General features: G+C 37.5%; 2 protein-coding genes across 3 annotated transcripts; one reads left to right on the forward strand and one right to left on the reverse strand.

Moving 5' to 3' along the window:
- Positions 1 to 6,167: 6,167 nt before the first annotated feature.
- On the forward strand, positions 6,168 to 11,257 carry LOC110719528. 2 transcript variants are annotated; one of them, XM_021898479.1, is made up of 3 exons: positions 6,168 to 7,180; positions 7,840 to 9,682; positions 10,413 to 11,257. In XM_021898479.1, exons 2-3 carry the CDS (start codon positions 7,856 to 7,858, stop codon positions 10,740 to 10,742), a joined length of 2,157 nt encoding a protein of 718 aa, XP_021754171.1. In that variant the 5' UTR covers positions 6,168 to 7,180; positions 7,840 to 7,855; the 3' UTR covers positions 10,743 to 11,257. The 2 variants fall into 2 exon arrangements, with proteins under 2 accessions (XP_021754171.1, XP_021754172.1); XM_021898480.1 differs by lacking the exon at positions 6,168 to 7,180 and adding an exon at positions 7,197 to 7,411.
- Positions 11,258 to 12,005: 748 nt separating this feature from the next.
- LOC110719529 lies at positions 12,006 to 18,379 on the reverse strand. The gene is made up of 10 exons (XM_021898481.1): positions 18,144 to 18,379; positions 17,736 to 17,803; positions 15,535 to 16,816; positions 15,276 to 15,394; positions 14,942 to 15,066; positions 14,397 to 14,496; positions 14,229 to 14,306; positions 13,891 to 13,974; positions 13,313 to 13,398; positions 12,006 to 12,502 (listed from the first exon to the last, which is right to left on the reverse strand). Exons 3-10 carry the CDS (start codon positions 16,781 to 16,783, stop codon positions 12,340 to 12,342), a joined length of 2,004 nt encoding a protein of 667 aa, XP_021754173.1. The 5' UTR covers positions 16,784 to 16,816; positions 17,736 to 17,803; positions 18,144 to 18,379; the 3' UTR covers positions 12,006 to 12,339.
- Positions 18,380 to 18,633: the final 254 nt, after the last annotated feature.

Below are 18,633 nucleotides of genomic sequence, written 5' to 3' on the forward strand. Positions count from 1 at the left end.
AGATAAATAAAACTCAAACTCAAACTCAAGCGGTAAAGACTGATTAACCCAATAAGGGCTAATTCATAGCCGTTTAACCTGAATAATCTAAAATGGAACCTAAACGGCATAAACAAAATCGCATGTCTCATTGACACCAGCTGGTAACCGGCCGCTATTCCCTATTAGATTAATATCCCGAATTAATTACGTAGCTCAAAAAGTCCTCCCAATGGGGTAAAAGGACGCTTGAGTATATTTTTGGAAAACAGTCCCAAACGGCAAAACAGAAACGTCTGGGTATTCAATTTTAGTCCGACTGTGTGATGAACGGTCGTGTACTTGGTTTAAGGCAATCAAGGTAATGATTGATTGACCAAGGAACCCTTCATACTCTCTAAAGTATCTAGGGTTCCCCCGTCAATCAATCTACTTTGAAATCAACCACACAGCCGTCCAGAGGCAAGAGGCAGCCGATTCGTTAAGTGCCGTGTGCAATTAATAGGTTTGCTAAAGTTGCAACTATACATATAGAAAAAATAAAAATTTTTTGCAAAGAATTGGTCAAAACCGACCTAGTCAATTATTTCATTCAAAGCTCCGAGCATAAAAAGACCGAGAAATAAGGACTGTCATATCGAATCCACATCCGGAAAATGATAAAAGTGTTGGAAATACATTGAAATAATCGGCGTGCAGGCCAGAAACATAGACTGCTTATGGCTGAAGAGAAGCTTAATTTTGCTTTTGTTGAGGTGGAGGCACTGACTGGTCCTGACCGAGGGGAGCTCGCTTTCAGGTTGCCTTGGTTGAACTTGGTCAATGTCAACCGGCATTGGGTCTTCCTCATGCTCACTGAGCTCCTCATCCTTCTACTCCTCATCAGACAGCTCGATACCGGCTCATTCATTAAACGGAGCCGGCGCCTTCAGACTAAGGGACTATGCATCATATGCCTCAGTGGCATACTTGTACCTTAGGTTGAAGAACTCCCAATCGTAGTTCGGATGGATGAGATTCCAGGCTATATTCATGTGTGCTTCGCAATCTCGTTCATTCTCATCCACCAGCCACTCTTGCTCAGCCGCCAGCTCAGCCTTATGATCAATCCGCATCTGGACCATCTCATCCTTGAGCCGGTCAACGTCTGCCCAAAGCTGGGTATTTTCCTTGTCGGCCCCCTCCAGTGCCTTGAGATCTAACTGGGCATTTTTAAGCTCAAGCTCAAGGTCAGACGCCCTATTGTTAGCCGTCTCCACAGCAGCCGTGAGCTCCTTAACCAGCTCCTCCTGTTTCATCTTTTTGGCTTTAGTCTTAATATCATTTAGAGTAGTTCAGTATTGAGCAGAGTTAAGGGCATCAGTCGCCCATTCATTGGCGTCTCTTACCTCCTCCTGCTTCCTTTTAAACGGGGCTTTGAGCTCGTCCACCCTCAGCATTGCCTGCAAAACTCAGCTGTCGAAAAGATAATTTAGCTGACATACCAAAAAAAAAAAAAAAAAATTGAAAAGGCTAAGTTACCTCAACTAGTAAGGCGGAGATGCGGTTAATGTTGACCTGATGCAACCCAGGAATCAAGTCCTTCTCTGACCGGGTGAAGCACCTCAGCATCCACCTAGAGTGCTATTGGAGGTCCGACCACCTTGGAGAGGCATCTGCACCAATAAAAGGATGTGGTGAGTTAGCAGCATAAGCGGCACCTGTATTGTGCCGGCTGCTAGATGAACCCCCCGATTGGGTAACCTGAGATTTGACCGCATGTACCCAAGCGGCCATGAGAGATCAAAGCGGTTAGTCATACCTTGAGGTTCCGACTGAGGGGTCTCCTCACGCCCAGCCGCTGTAGAGCCGGATCGGATGTAGCATCAGGTGGCATGCCACCCTTCAGCGTCATAGGGACGCCCGACTCTTTGCCAGCCGCCTCAGTGCTTAGACCAAGATCCTTTAGGCTTTTGCCTGCAGAAGTTGGTCGGTCCTGCACAGGCGGCAGAGATTATGTCCTCTAGGTAGGCGGGGCTTTTCTTAATTTGGGGAAAGTCTTGGAAGGTTCCTCAGCCTTCGGTTTGAGCATCTTGGAGATGGATCGTGGAATGTTTTTGCTTCCACCCTAAAAGTGGAGCACAAGGGTTATAGCCGGTTAAAAGCCGTCTGATGACAATAAACGTTTACAAGTTAAAAGGTATAACCGGAGCTTACCCCATCATTCTTGGTTGCCAACTGGGCCCTTTTCTTCTCAATTTGATCCATCCGAATATGAGGCTGATCTGGCAGGCGTCCTTGCAGATTCCACCATTTTTAGAGCTTTATTTGCAAAAGGGAACCGGTTGGTTAAATACAAAATAAATCACAAAACCCTAGAGGCGGCATCAAAGTATCAATTAGATGGTTAACGTACATCTCTCAAACATGGTACTAAGACCACAGGCGGAGAGGAAAGCCTCATCTTTTTTCCAATCCGGGTGGGGTACTTAATTCTAGGGTACAATTATTTCAGTGCCGTCTTCCAGAGGCATGGTGGTTGTTTTGAAGAACTTCGGCTCTATTATCTATGACCAAGCCTCCTCAGGGATATGCGGAAGGGCGCACTTTGTTCCCAAGAGAGCCGATTTCTTATTATACCGGCGGAGGAGATGGTTTTGACGTTTGGATGGGGAGGAAATCAAGTAGAACTTGCTCTTCCATCAGTTGCTCCACTTAGACGGTTTATCCAGCGTCATCATGTACTTCGAATGCGTGGTTAAAGTGTACCACACCCTCCAGCCGCCTGGGGCACGGATTAAGTAGTTCATGTGTACAAACGCCTCCCAGCTGGGCGTTAAGTTCTGTATCTCGCAGGTGGTGATATATCAAAGGATATTCACCCAGGAATTGGGTGTGAGTTGCCATACGCCAATTTCATAGCCCCTTAAGATGGCTTTGACTGCGTCATGAAGGGGGAAGCGGAGGCCGGGCTTTGAAAGCCGCCTCATAACAGCCGAAATAATTGTCGGCATGTTCAATATCGTCCTCCTAGACGATTGTCGCCTCAGCAGGCGGCACAATTATTTCCCACCTATCCCCCATTGGGCATTTATCTACAAAGGCGGGAAAGCTTGCTTCTAGGGTGATTCTATCCCTGGCGGATATATGAGCCTCTGTTGGGTTGTTCATAGACGGCCACTGGGACGCCTCACCTTCCTCACTGTCGGCATCCGCCTGCAGTGAGATCGACACCTCTGAGTCAGATCGTTGGACGGCCTCATCGCCGTCTCCTTCATCAGAATCTTCCAAAATGTCGTCACTCGGAGTGCTGGGTACACCCGGAGGATAGTCATATTCTCTATCAGCCGGCGCCTCAGCTGAGCCCGTCTGACCTATAATTTGGATTAAGTGCCGTTTGCATCGTCCAAGCCTTATTGTCCTGTACATGCACAGAGACGGTCGGATTCGGGGAAGAACAAGGGTGGTCCAAACACCCATAGACGTCACCCCCAGTCCTAGACTCAGCCAAACCAGGAGACCGGCTGACTACTGTCCTAGACTGTGCCGTGTGTGTTGTGGGTGAATCCCTTATTCAATGCAATATATACAAACGGTAAAAAGCTTGAAAGAGCTGGAAAAAGGAGAGACGATTACCTTATTGCAGGAACAAAGAAGTCTCAAGCGCTGACCGGCTGTATCAGGCAGGCAGAAATCAAGCAGCTGTTTGTGAGATACACAGACGGTTGTCAAATTTTCTCTCTCTAGAGCGTTTGAATTTCTCTCTCTAGACTTTTTTTGAAAATGTCAAAAATGAGGGAGGAGTAAAACCATATTTATAGAGGGGTAAATTCAGGGGTATCTCTGTAATTTCCCCAAGAAGGTGAACAGTTAAAACTATTCACCAATGCCTAAGTGACAAGTGTCATAGGCGCCACGTGACTCCTGTGAAGGGCAAATGATTTGGGTAAAAATACTCATGTCACGTGGCCTACTCAAAATGGGACACGTGTTACCCCAGGACAGGTCTAATAATGGCCACTTACCAGTTGACACGTGGCACCACAAATCAGCAAGGAAAAAGATGGCCTTCAAGGCCCAATTCCCTAGACTGCTAAAAAACGGCGCAACCCATCAGTCCTAGGTTTACGTAACCTAGAACAGGGGCACAAATTCCAATAACCCTATAAATAGGGAGATTTACCCCACTTTGGAAAAAAAGGGGGAATTCAATATTAAAAAACACATTCAATGATTATATCAATTCTATCGAAAACAGAGAAAAACATCTGATCAAAAAATCTGAGAAGATCTCACTTTACTTCCCGCAGCTTTTTACATTCTCCGTACACGTTCTAACTTGATCGTCGGAGGCGGAGTTCCCACCACCCGGAGTCTCCGTTATTTTGCAGGTACAGGCGCCCGGAGTCCAGACTTAGTGACGTAACTCTCCCAAGGGACATAGAAAACCTCGAAACACAAAGATAAAATGAATTTAAACTACTTCCTCCAGCTCATGAGAAACGAACTAGCTTAATATTATAGATAATAATTTAAGTGTTGATGAAAGGTTAGAGCTAATCATTGATCAATTTAGGTCACTTTATTTTTCGATATGTACAAGTATATCTCTACCCAAATTATGTAAAATCAAGGTTGGGTTATACCAAAGATCAAAATAATACTAAGTATGAAACTATGCACTCGAGTCGAGCCCAGAGACTCAATTATATAGTTTTGATCAACTCTTGGTCTATAACTATTACTATCTCATACAAATATGAGAAGCCCCTATTTGATTTTGATTTATCTAAATTTTGTTTTACTAGTAATATTTTTTGTAAAAATATTTTGTAGATAAACTTATCTTGAATTACACCAAATATAGTGTAAGAATTTTCAAAATAAAAAAAATATTTGGATGGTTGGACCTTGAAGTCCTTAATAGCCAAGTAGCAATCAACCCCAATAATAAGTTAAAAACAGAGATAATTGGTTGTTCTCCCAAAAATATATACGAGAACATCACATTTAAGAATTCTTGATCGACCTATAAATTCCAGCATTAGTTATTGTCTATAGTTAATAATATTCCCAAAATTGTACATACTAAATTTATAGCAAGAAGAAAAAAATCATTCTAATAACACTAATAAAAGCAAGCCTATTGGACTAGAAATTAAGAAAGGCATCAAAACCACCCTTTCCCAACTATAATACATGTCATCTTTCTCTTTGTAGTATATGTTGGAGGATTCTTCTATGCTTAATAATAATAATAATAATAATAATAATAATAATAATAATAATAATAATAATAATAATAATAATAATAATAATAATAATAATAATAATAATAATAATAATAATAATAATAATAATAATAATAATAATAATAATAATAATATGTGGTGGGTAGGGGCTAGGAAAAAAGGTTAGGCTTCCTTAAAAGTGATTAGCAACAGCATAATATTGTATTAATTAGAAGTATAGTATAACTAAAGAGATACTTTGTGTGACAACTACATACCCAAATGTAACACCTTAAAAATAAATAAAGAAAATAAAAAGGTAAGGAAATTAACGTTATTTTAAAGCAAAGATTTACAATTCCCTATTCAAATTATAACTTTTATATAATTGAAATAGTTGGAGAATCAGGTCCAAGCCTAAAAATTAGTATAAGGTGGTCATAATTAATAACTGTCTTAATATTCGCAATAATAATAAGATAATGTCCTGTTGCAGTAATTGCCCCTATTTAAATATTCAACCGTATCTCCTCTTACTTGCTTGGACTGGCTTAAATGTTGTTACCATATATTGATCTTCAGATCTTGGCTTGTGGTAGATTGTTGAGACTTGTAGCTTGATAGGATTTCCGTGTTGTGAGTTGTGAGTCTGTGGCTACTATTTCGGATCTTGCTACTAGGCATGTAAACGAGTCGAAATTGAGATTGAGATTAAGGTTGACATCGAGTTGTTCGCCTTTATCTAGTAACATTTGCATTTAAGCAGTTTTAAATTCTCGACAGCCTTATGTCGTACGTACTACATACAGTAATGTTTTTATAACTATCAGGAGTATTTTCATACTCAACACAGAGTAACTTTTGAAATCTTCACCAATATGTGTTCAAATTTTTTTGGATAATTTTTAATTAGATGTTATATTATTTAAAGTAGAATAGTAAGAGAAGTATTTCAATCATATTCACGAGTTTCTTGAGTTGAGTACCGTTGTGTTTGGTTCACAAAAACTAAATTTAGTGCACAAGCCTAATAGACTCGTTATTACCCCTACTTTTCAATAGAAATTTTTAGGGTAGGGACTCTGAATTGATAATACGTGACTTAGTTCCGCACTCTTTTTTTTTTTTTTTTTTGGAAGATTAGTTCCACACACTTTTTTGACAGTAAAACACATAAAACTGCATATCTTAACCAAAGCGCCAAAATAATTTTTTGGAGTGCCAAGGTTATTTTCCTAAATCCTATGAAGAATTACAATTCAACAAGTTGTACTTTGAAAAATGTTAAATTCAAAGGGTAAGATCGTCTTTTCAATCATAAACTCACAATCTTACAGCAATAAGACTGTATCCCCACAACCAAAATCAAAATGGCATCTTTGATTCTTGAAAAATGGGATTTGCCCCCAAAATATTTAAAGTGAAAAAGATGGAGTAAGAAATTTCTCAAAAAAAAAAAAAAAAACACAAAAAATTTCACTACTACTAGTAGCAAGTAGCAAAATGATGAGTTAAATGAGAAAAGAATGGTTTCTTAACTTACTTTAATGGACATCAACTGTACTCACAGCTGCTTACTGTCTTTCTCTCTTTTCCTCTTTCTCTCTCCTCCTGATTACAAGGCATGCTCATTCTCTCTCTTCCTTTCTTTCATTCATTCATTCATTCATTATTTTCTCTCTCTAAAAAAACACCCTTTTTCTGGGTAACACTTCATTATTGCTTATTTATCTATGTTCTTCTTCTGATTATTTGGAGGTTGATTTTCACTTTAATGGTCAAATAAATTTGATTGGTTTTTTCAAATGGGTTTAATTGCTTGAAGTTGAAGCTCTATTTGAAATTGGAAGAAAATGATTTGAAGTTTGTTGGGTTTGTACATTTCTTTGAGTTCACTACTGTGAGATCTGAAGTGGGGTATACCCAGTTTGTTAGAATCAAATAATTAGCCATTTTAATTTTTCTGGCTTGAAATGCAAGTGTAATTAAAGGTAAAAAAATTTTGGTACTAATGTTTGCTTTATTGTAATTAAATGTTTATTTGCCTCTTATTTGGGTGCTTTGTATATTGTAAGAAGATATGAACCCTTAAAAATCATATCTTTTTGGGTTAATTTCTGCCCTTGAATTTGAAGTTTGTGGGTGTAAACCCAGATTAGTGTCCGCCATTTTCAGCAAAAATGGGTCTTTTCTTGGTTTCTCAGCAAATGGAGTGTACAATGGTACTATTTTTTGTAGGACATTGATTGCATAATGTTTTGTTTTCCTAGTTATGATTGATTTTGTAGGTTAATCATAAAAATCCTTGATTTTTGTAGTCTATTGGATGGAAATAGTTGTCTGATTAGTCATATTTGTGTGTGTATTGAGAGTGGTATTGGGTAATGACGTAGACGGGATTCGATTTTAGGTCTTGGGGATGCAAATTAGAGGACCCATAATTACTCAATTTCATACATTCCTAAGATAGAGAAGGCTTGTTTATTTTGTTTCAATATATAGTTATATATGGTTATTATGTGGCTGAAAACTTTGTTACATAATGTTGATTATGGAATATTTTCCTTTTTCCGAAATCTTTCTTGTTTACATATATTGTGCTGTTTAATGCTTATATTGATTCTGTTATGTATTGTATTTTTTCTTGCAGAATTATAGATGCATCAATGGGTGTAAATATGGAATTGGAATTTGATAAATTCTGCAAAGTAGGTCGGAGCCCTAGAACTGTTCTTCCTTCTCCGCAGCAACCGAAAAAGGTTGAGCGTAGGAGTAGTAGAAAAGGAAGAACCAGTTCTAGGAATGAAGATTATGATTTAGTAAGTTTAGAAGAGAAAGGATTTACGGAGATTAAGTTTCGGAATTATCGGAGTGTTTCTTGTAAGAATCTTCCATCAGGAAATGTTGAGTTGGAATGCAATGATTTCCTGAGGCGTGGCTCGGTGTATCAGAGCTCCACAGATAGAAGATTTAAGAGGCCGGAAACTCAGGGTGGGAGAAAAAAGGTTGAGTTTTCACTCAATAGTGAGACACCCTTCTCCTTTAGTATACTAGATTCTATATGCGGTTCTGATGAGGAAGCCCGAGCTGAGCCTGAGCAGAAGAGATCATCAGTTGTATCATTGAATTCGGATGCTGTATCTTCTGCTAAGCCTCCTAGACAGCCGTGTTATATGGATTTGAAAGAGCGACAAAGTGATTCGGGTTCATGTGCTGAGAGGGACTCAATGAAAAATCAGAAGTTCAGATGTGAACGAGTGAATAGTCCTTCGAACAATGCTAATGCCCTCAAAGAGAGAGACTCTCTTGCTTTGAACAAGTCTCTCTCTGCCAAGCTTGCAATGCCACATTCCCCAACTCATTCAGAAGGGGATAAAACCAAAGGAAGCCCGAAAACACGTTTCAAAAAGATGTTTGACCCTTTTACAAAGTCTAAGTCTCATCGAACTCCTTCATATGATGCCAAATCATTGAGCTTAGCAGATATTGGGAAAGCTAAAACACTACGGAAATCCTTGTTACATGATTTTTCAAGTGCAGTGCCAAATGTGGAGACTACTGAAACCCCACCTGTCAAGAAAGAGCCGCAGCAGGTTGTCTCACCATGCTCACCTGCTCACCTTAGAGGTAATCTGAAGATGGAGCAGAAGCATGGAGTCCCATACTTTGAGTTCTCGATGGCAAACTCCGATGATTTGTATGTGGCAAAAACATGGAAGGCGGAAAATGCACTTAATTGGGTGTATACTTTTCATTCTGTTCAGGGTAAAAAGAGAAGTAGTGCAGGTGGTTGGGGAGTGAAGTACAGCAATAAAGATTCTCCCATGGTTGGACAGATGCAGGTACAGTGTTACTTATGCTCGGAGCTAAGAGGTGGTGGAGCTTTTAGCAACTCGATGATGACAGAGTTCGTGATGTATGATATTGCTCATGCAAGAAAAAGTGTCACTGCTGAAGAAGAGATCAACAGCTCTGAAAATTCCATAGTTGTGGGTGTTTCTAGTGAAAGTTCGGTAGAAGGAAATATTGAATTGGATGATTTGTTTGGTGTCTCAAAGCCTAGACTGCCAACCATGAATGCTGTTGACAATTGCACTGCAGATTTCTCTACTCCTTACCCATGGGCCCAAGCAGATTTGCGACCAAGCTTTGAAATTGCAGCTGTTGTTGTTCAAAATCCCTTTGAGAAAAGAGAGAGCTTAAAATATAAAAGGGGAAATAAATATAGTGACCAGGTTACAAAGGACTTGCGTGATGATAGTAGCCCAGTAAAGGTGAATGTAGTGACCCCGTTGGGGAACCATGGTTTGCCAACTAGCGGTGAAAGTAGAGGGCCTTCTTCATTACTCGATAGATGGAGGCTAGGTGGAGGCTGCGAATGTGGTGGATGGGATATGGCTTGCCCCCTTCTTGTTTTTGGTAATCCAAGTACTCAATGCAAGGATCAGCACGCTATTTTAGAGAAGGATCAGCCTTTGCAACTCTATATTCAGGTAATTTCTTCTCCTATGCAAGAAATGTAGGAATTTTCTTTAATCAGATCATATTGTGATCAATGTTTCACTGTTTTTCCTGACTGTAGCTTTAGGTCTTTTGGAAAGTGATAACACCAATTAGTATTTGGATAGAATAGGTGAACCCAAAGTTACCAGCATTTATGTTACGTAAATGACTTGGGTCTACTTCTTTGCTTGGTAACTGTAGTTATAATCGAAATTGATGGTGATCTATATACGTTCATATTTTTGCAAAGTGGCAAGCCATCTCACTTAGCCTTGAGTCTGCATATTGCCGTGTTTCTCCATTCCTATAAGATTGGTCCAGGTCTCCTGGTAGAATATCATGACATTTAAAAAAATTTAACAAAAAACCGCTAATGAGAATTTAGTAATATAAGGTTGATTAGCACTTCCTAGGAGTAGGTAAATCAGTGTCAAGAGTATGGAAAAAGTTGCACCTGTGGATCTGCCTCCCAATTCGGCCTTAAACTTAATTGGAGCGCCACAATGTCAGATTCCAAAACTTGATGTTAGCTATATTCATATCTTGAAGTACTAGAATGAAGACTTTGTTCCTCCTCTTTAGGGGAAGCATTTTGGTACCAAAGCAGTGATGATTAATGAGGATGTGGCGTACATATCTTCGAATCCCTTAAAGAATTCTTCTTTCACTTCTGTTTTTCCCACTTTTAGGTCTGATACATTATTGAAATTTCTTTTGTAGGGAGGAAAAGAAAACATGCCAGCTTTGACCATAAAAATCACCGAGAAGGGGAAATATGCAGTAGATTTCCATGCACAACTATCAGTACTACAGGCTTTTGCTGTCTGTGTTTCAATCATGCACACAACAGAAGCTTCTAGCTTGGTTGAGCAAGAGAAAAGCAAAGAGTTATTGCAGAGTAGCTCTCTGAAGGTTCTGGTTGAGGATGAAGTGAAAATCTTGATCGAAGCAGTCACAGAAGAGGAAAAGAAGAAAGTTGCAAAGGCCGCAGAAGAACATCAGCCATCTTTTGTGCTGAATCCACCCTTTTCTCCTATTGCCCGAGTGTAGCTCATTCAGTTTTTTTGTTAACAATGGAACTAAATCTCCACAACTCTTGCATTTCAGAGCCCAATTGAAAATTTTACATCTGATTTCCACAAGAACTTTGGGAAACTTTACACGTCAGAACCTCCAAAGGTCATCTGAATGCAGAGAGTATACTTGGAGTATCTGTTCAGTAGTAAGACTTTCAGAAAGGAAATATACTGTCCATATTTGGTAGATCATAGAGAGGGCTAAGATCATCTGATCATTTTAGGCGGAATAGCTAGGTTTCTCCTTTTGTTTTCATTTTCTTTTCTTGTACCCTTATATCATCTTGATTCAATTTTGTACTTGTAATTTATAGGGCGCTAGAGAAAGAGATTAGTTGAATGTTTATGGTTCTAAACATCAGGTCACGGTAGATTTTGGAGCCAAAAGAAGAGCTTTTGTATTTTAGCAAAATATGTATTGCAAATAATGTAATAAATCTTTATGGAAAGAATTTTATGCAGAATGGCATTCTGCTTTTAGTCCTTGAATTGTGGCTGATCTCTTCATCTTTCTTTACTGTGAAGTGTGAACTATGAAGATCTCCTCTGCTACAGGTTCATCAGCTACAGGTTTGATTCTATATTGGGATCCAAGTACTTGTTATGGATCGGAGTAGAACATTTGAGGATTAAAGAACAAAACTGGATAATACTGTACTTTTTGATCATACTGTACTTTTTGATAGTTACATTATTAACCTTCCACAAAGATATGATTGGTTACATGATATAACTATTGAGATACAAAGGACAGCCGTTTAGTTTAGATTGTATTTCTACGTTGATCTACAAGACATTTGTGTTTAATTTCTGTCAAATTGAATAAGAATAAACACCGCCATATATATGTCAAAAGAAACAAACAGGAAAGGACATTATGTACTCTGTATCATCTACTCTCTTTGTTCTATAAAAACTTTTTATGTAATGTAGAAAGAAAAATCACATAAAGAATATGACTTGAGAATGTGGAAGCAGTTTATTTTTACACATTTCGTGTTCAAGAGACATGAGTCTCTATTTAAAAGGATAATCATTTCAATCATGAAACAATTTTAACAAAAGGTTGAAAAATAAGAGTTCTTTCAATTAATTACTAAATGGGTGGTCTATCCATCTATGAGTGTTGTATCATGATTTTCTTTCTAGTATATAAATAGGGATAGCATCTAGAAAGGCTCATGCAATAATTTCGACTTATTTAAAAATCAATAAAATAAGTCAAAAGATCAGGATATATGGTTTAAAAACTAGCCGATATTGATTTTATTGATTGAATTTCAAATATAGGTGAAGCAAAATGCAATCACTTTCTTGAACAAAAATAGTACTTGTATGTTGATTCATCTCTCAAGTATATATAGGCCGGTGTACAAAAAATTTCGGGCAATTATACACTGCACATAATCTATACAAAAGAATAGCTCAGATATATTCTGAATGGGACTTCCTAAGCTCACTCTAGTATGAATATGATCTGGGTGAAGCAGTGAATATACTTTACATCTTCGAGCAAAAATGAGCGTTCCACTGCTGAACAGACGAGCAAATGACTATTAAAGTTGCAATACTCATAATGACAATAGTGGATCGTCGTTGCTGTCCTGTTTATGCTGTAACATCTCTGATTTATGTTGGCGTAGCTCCAAAGACAAAAAACCTTTCAAAAATTCATATGATGCAAAAAACAGTGCTCCTTGGGACATATACATAGCAAGCCTCGGAATCAAACCCCTGATCACAAAAGCCCCCATCTTTGATCAAAGAATGTTCATTAGGTGCTAGGTTAACTATTGAACTTAAACTTAAGGAGGAAAATAAAACGAAACCATATAATTTTACGTATTATGTTTTTATATTGGGAGGGAGGCCATGGAAAAGTAAGATCGGAAAAATTTTATGTTCAAATACATTTGACCGATTTAGTTACACATTACCACTTGTTTTTCGTCTTTTTTCCCTTCTTACAAACTAAGCAAAGAAAATTTGTGAAATCATTTGCTTTTCAACAATATTACACATTAAACAGCCAAACATGTAAAAACTAGTATTTTCCGCAGTTTTATCTTTTCAGAGTTTTCCCCATATTGCTCTTCCGCACATTTCCATATTAAAATGGTTCTTAAACCTAGATATAAGTGTGAGTTGGATGCTTGAAGCAAAAAAAGTAGTTAAAACTTTATATATAATACTTCTTAGGCAGCTCTTTTGCATTTTTATAGGCAATAATTGAAGCACGTTGCTTTTATTGCTTAATCTTCAAGTCAAAGTTTTGAAATAATATATTAAAGCTACAAAAGCCAAGGGCAAAAAAGACGATGATTCAGTGTAACATCCAGGGATCACACAGCAAGGACTATACATTTATCAATTTTCATGATGGATGATTAATTTATGAAATAAACTAGCCGTTGCTTTTTCACTTTTCGGCATGAACAACAGTTCTTAAAATACGACACAATGTACGGAGGTTACGGTCACAACATCCACCACAAGAAGATAAACAAAACCATGCCAACAAGAAAATGGTTCAGAAAATTATACCTGTAAAGACCTCTAACACCTTCATGCTCACAAATATCTTGAAGGGTGTTAAAAATGCTATGGTATTTCTGTGTAGATCCAGGCATCTGCTTCAACAAAGCTCTTTGTCACGACCAAAAGTATCATATCCAGTATGGAAAAAGACAATGATCAAACTCTTCTAGATCAAACATAATAACCTATTGGGACAGGCAGACAGCTCATGAAATAGTCGAGCCTGATTTCTCAGCTCCACTACATTATATGGTTGCTTTTTTTCAATATTTATGGTCTGTCTCATAGTAGCAGTCAAACTATTTTGGGATGTCAAAGATCAATTGTCAAAATTCTAAGATAAATTTAGGTTATGTTTAGATTTCAAAACAAACCCACACTTTAATGGAGTGATCGAGAGAAAATAGAAAAGAAGGCAAGTATTATAAAGGGCATTTTAGTAAATTATGGCTGATTGGGAGTTGGGACATTGTGACTACTAATTCTGCAAAGAGGTAGTATACAACTATACATCATGATTTGAATTGAATCATAGACAAGGGAAGCTCAGCTATAAAGAACAAGTATATAAATTGCTAACAGACCTGAGTTTGTAATCTTGTTTTCACCACATCAAATGGAGTAGAAAACAAAGCAGCAGTAGATCCAGCCAATCCTCCACATAGCAGCTGTATATGAATTTAAGAAGCAAGGAAAAACTCGGTAAACCAAGAGTATTAAATGTGAAAATGAGTGGGCAGAGTCTCATCTAGTATAGATTAAACACCTATTCTCTTGCTCAATCAATATGCTTCAATAAAAGCACACTATAATTTTATTTTTTTTAAAATCTTAGTAAGCTTTATAAAAATACCAAATCTTTAGCATGCAGGAGGCAAGTCTACCACCAAATACAGAAGCATAGAGTGAGCTTTAAACAAACCGTTTGCAAAGTGCTAGGCTGTTTAGTGGGTGGGTGCGATGACATGAGCATTTGCTTCAGGCTTTCATAAGTGTAGAACTGCATAGTGAAGCATAAACCCTGAATAAGATGACTTCTTAGAGTTAATTGAAGTATCAAAATGAAAGAAAACTTGATTTAAGGTCTCACTTTGATGATTGAGTGTGGTATATTCCTGCAGAGTACAGCACCCCAACCAGCATACAGAGAACGTAGACCCCCTGTGTTGATGATTCTCTGCACTGCATTCCTGGAAATAGCCAAAAAGAACATAAGTTTAATCCTCTAACTGATGCTTCTGAGAAGAGGAATAAATGAAATAACGACATCTTGGTTAAGGGCTACGGAAGTTTTTTCCCCCACCCTTAAGATGCTCCACAAAAGTTAAGAGCTTTAAGGTTTAAAAGTACTAGTTATGACAAGAGACTACTTAACAAGATAGCAAATCATATTGAGCCATACATTATTGACATTTCTAACATAATGTGGCATAATGAGGTGTGCAAATACAACAAAAGATTCCCATTAACTGATCTACGGTGGACAATTTCTCAGAGAACAATATTAAGCATAACCAAATTGCATGTTTCATGTTTGGTCAACCATCAAATGTACATTGATTTTTAAAACCTGAAGTCTATGCAGCCAACAAACTACAGCAGGAACATCAAAAGACAGAGAAAGCGGCAGAATACCAGCAGTTTTGATACTTTGAATTGACTTGCATCTGCTGCTTTATACGCTCACTGGGAGTAAACACAACTGATGTAGCTATACTTGCACAAGCACCTGCAGTGCAATGGGCAACAGAGTGATATTCCTGCAAGCATTAAATAATCAGGGTTTACATGAAGAAATTAAAAAGAAAATCTTAAAGTAACATAAACCTGTAAAATATTGAAATGAAATGCAAAAGGAAAACATTCCATCTAGCTCAGCTAAATGTTGAAATACCAACAGCGAAACCTAATCAAACAGAGGTTTGATCAGATAGAACGAATACATAATAAAGGCCATGCAAGAAGAGACCTTTGCAAGAGACGGAAGCATGAATTCCTTCACTGATTCATATGTGAAGGTGTAGATGGCAGAAATAGGTGCAGATGCGGTAATGTTGCTAGTTATTCCACGATAAAGTCCAGGTAATCCTGAAATACAATTCAGACCCAACATGAAAATCAATAATTCATATGTAACCAATAGAATACTGAACCAACAGATACTTCTAACAAAGGACCACGAAAAAAAACCTAGGAAAGCAATAGAACCTCATTCAAACACAGTATACCTCTCTCAGAAAGTACTGATCTCCCTATGTGACAAATAGACTTCTGTCCGGGTTGACATGATTGAACGATAGTTTTAACTGTATCTATTGGATGTAAGCATAGACTAACAGCTATGCCAGCCAAGGCTCCTGAAACAGCATGCTCTTGTTTAGCTAGTAATGGATGAGGCTTGTTTGTTACAGCTGGGCAGCTTTCACTTTGATGTTCCTCTTGAATATTGATATTCTCACATTGACTCATTTCATTTTCCGACCAGTGATTGCCGTCCACATTGAGCTCAGTTGGCTCTTGAGTACAATCTGGAGCTGAAGTGCTCACATGGTCATCCAAATGAAGTCCAAAACTCAAATCCGTAGGCATACTAGCTGCAAATTGTTCTTTCTGAACCCCATGGAGGAGAGTATCTGTATACAAAAAGGACACAGATTTTCTTTTACACATAATGACTTCATCGCTCCCATGAGAATCTAAATCCTTTAGGCTGGGCCTATCAACACAAATCTCAAGATTTTCAGTTCCTTTATTGCTAGAATTCATTCCAGATACAGGAGAACAATGGAAAACAGCACCCTTGGAGGTGAAGGCCTCAACAATCTTCTTGACCTCACCAGACGCAGACATAGGACGCTTTGGCGAAACTAAAACTTGGCTCATCCATCCATATGTTTTCATTAAGTTGTAAAGGGCTCCTAGATCTGCAAGACTCTTCTTCTTCAACCTGACTTCAGGCTTGTTGGAATTTTCATCTCCAATTTGGCAAAAGATGTTCTCAACAAATTGGTCATCAAATGGATTATAATGTATTCTTCGAGTTGCTCTTGTGATTTTTAAACTTTGTTGCATAATGCATGAAAAATAGTGGGAAGAGTCTAAGTCAACATGAAGGCATCCACTGCCAAAAATATTAATAAAGCCAAAATCATCATTCTCAACCGATAAACGTGAATCATTTTCTTTTTGACAAACAGTGCCTGAGCAGTCAAAGCTTGCTTTTGGTTGATAGCGTGCAAGAGAGCGGCTAGCACAACCCCATACTTGCCCCACTGCTGAAATGAGCTCACTTGTGCTCAGAATCTCAGGAGACTGCGATGTCAAACTTTCCTTTCCATGTTTGTTGTCAATTGATGAAATCTGTACAGCACTTTCATCAGCAAAATCAGCAATCTCAATATTAGGACCCTTAAGTGGTTTAGTCCCAAATTTTATTGATTGCTGACCGTGAGAGGGGGTTTTGTAATGCTTCACCATAATCCCTATCTTACCAGTCACTGTAGAGGAACTCTGGTAAGAAAAAAAAAGAAGAGTATTATGATTATTGAAATAACATGCATTATCAGGTAATTACATATGTTCTCCTACATCTTCTCAATATTAAAGGAATGGAAAAGAGTTCTTAGCACAACCCAAAAAAAGATCATATTATGAGTTTAGGCAAAATTCCACAGAAAGTGCAACATAAACAATGAAATCTCAAGCGGAGAACAGTGAGAATACAAATAGATAGGATAACTTTGAAGTATCATGATGAAGTGATATTAACTTGTTGTCATGCTGGAACTTCCTTCCTATCCACTTCCATTGTCAACAAAGTATGTAGAAGTATTATAATAGAAAAACAATGTAAAAAGCAAATATAGAGACATTACCCCAACACTTTAGTTAAACGCTGATGTCACAGGGCCTGACATACCAAATCCTATTAAACACCAACTAACTTTATATTTTGGCAGAGACCAACTAACCTTATTATTCAGCTGGATAACTTGAACAGCACAAAGTAACAAACCTTTAGAAAAGCTAAGATAGGCTAAATAGCTTCATCAAAATATATATCAGCCACTACTTGGAATTAATTTACATTGGTTAACATAAGAACTGAACTAAAATCAAAATCAAAATATCCTTTTTCTCCCATTAATTTTGAGAAGCATGACCACATGTTATCAAACTACATTTATCCTTGGGAAAGGGATTCTCACACACTAATGGAGCTTGTAAGGATACATAACAAAATCATGATTAACCCAAAATCTATTTAAGAACATTCAAAAAACGGTTACCCGAAAAAAATATGCTCTTAATAATCAAGAGGAAGTCCAAGCTTACTCAAGTGTTATGCAAATAAATAATAATACAGAAGAGATTATGTGCAACAAAGTATATAATATAAACTCAGACATTGCATAACAAGAAGTATTACCTCTCACTCTACTCCCAACTATCCACATTGCTGCAGCAAACCCATTACCCATCAAAGAAATAAAGTCCCTGATTCAATTTCAGACAGCAAAATATCATTATACAAACTTCAACATTAACCCGTGTTATAAAAATTATGCCCACTAACTAAAACCCAATTTGATTATATATTTGCCCATCAATATTACATTACATAAGTAGATAGAACACAATTATATAATCAACAAAGTGTAGTAATAAAATCGTGGGATAACACTCCAAAGTCCAAATTACCAATAAAATTGTCATTAAAAGTAATTTCTACTGTGTAATTAAAAGCTGATAACTTCAAATGCATCAATATCAAATGTACAGATTTAAATGTAAAAATTAAATTATTTTAGGAAATGGGTCTTTAAGAAAATCAAACCTTGATGAAGTTGACCCAGCAGCAGTAGAAAACATTTCCATGAAAATCTTAGTTCTTATTCATTTGTTTCCTGGAAATTTTTTGCTGGGTTTTTATTAGGGTTTAAAATTGTAATAGTGGGAACAGTAATAATTTGATGAATTGATTTGAGTAGGAAACAGTTTGAGGTGCTGAATAAGTAAATAACGCACATTTTTTTTATTCACTGATTAAGTACGAAAAAAAAAAAAAAAAAAAACTTACCAGCTTTCGCTAAATTGCACAGCAGAGGCACAGGTCACGCAGTGCATTTTTTTTTTTTTTTTTAAGAAACAGTAAAAATAAAACGAAATGATTCCGTGAACATAAAGTGACTAAATAACCTTTTTAACACTGACTGAGTGATCCCTATAACATTGACGAAATAACCCCTTTAGCACTGACCAATTAACCTCTGTAACACTGACGAAATAACCTCTATAATGGCTGGCCACACGTTGTGGCCAACCAC

Source organism: Chenopodium quinoa, unplaced genomic scaffold (genome assembly GCF_001683475.1).
Source record: "Chenopodium quinoa cultivar QQ74 unplaced genomic scaffold, ASM168347v1, whole genome shotgun sequence".
NCBI classification, from domain to species: Eukaryota; Viridiplantae; Streptophyta; class Magnoliopsida; order Caryophyllales; family Amaranthaceae; genus Chenopodium; species Chenopodium quinoa.

Bases quoted from the DNA above. Each gene is read 5' to 3' on its own strand.
- LOC110719528 (XM_021898479.1), top strand. From the start codon at position 7,856: ATGGGTGTAAATATGGAATTGGAATTTGATAAATTCTGCAAAGTAGGT. The intron at 9,683-10,412 runs GTAATTTCTTCT...TTTCTTTTGTAG, and splicing joins CTTTGCAACTCTATATTCAG to GGAGGAAAAGAAAACATGCC.
- LOC110719529 (XM_021898481.1), bottom strand. From the start codon at position 16,783: ATGGTGAAGCATTACAAAACCCCCTCTCACGGTCAGCAATCAATAAAA. The intron at 13,975-14,228 runs GTTTGTTTAAAG...ATTCATATACAG, and splicing joins AGCCTAGCACTTTGCAAACG to CTGCTATGTGGAGGATTGGC. The intron at 12,503-13,312 runs GTATAATTTTCT...TTTTGTGATCAG, and splicing joins GGTGTTAGAGGTCTTTACAG to GGGTTTGATTCCGAGGCTTG.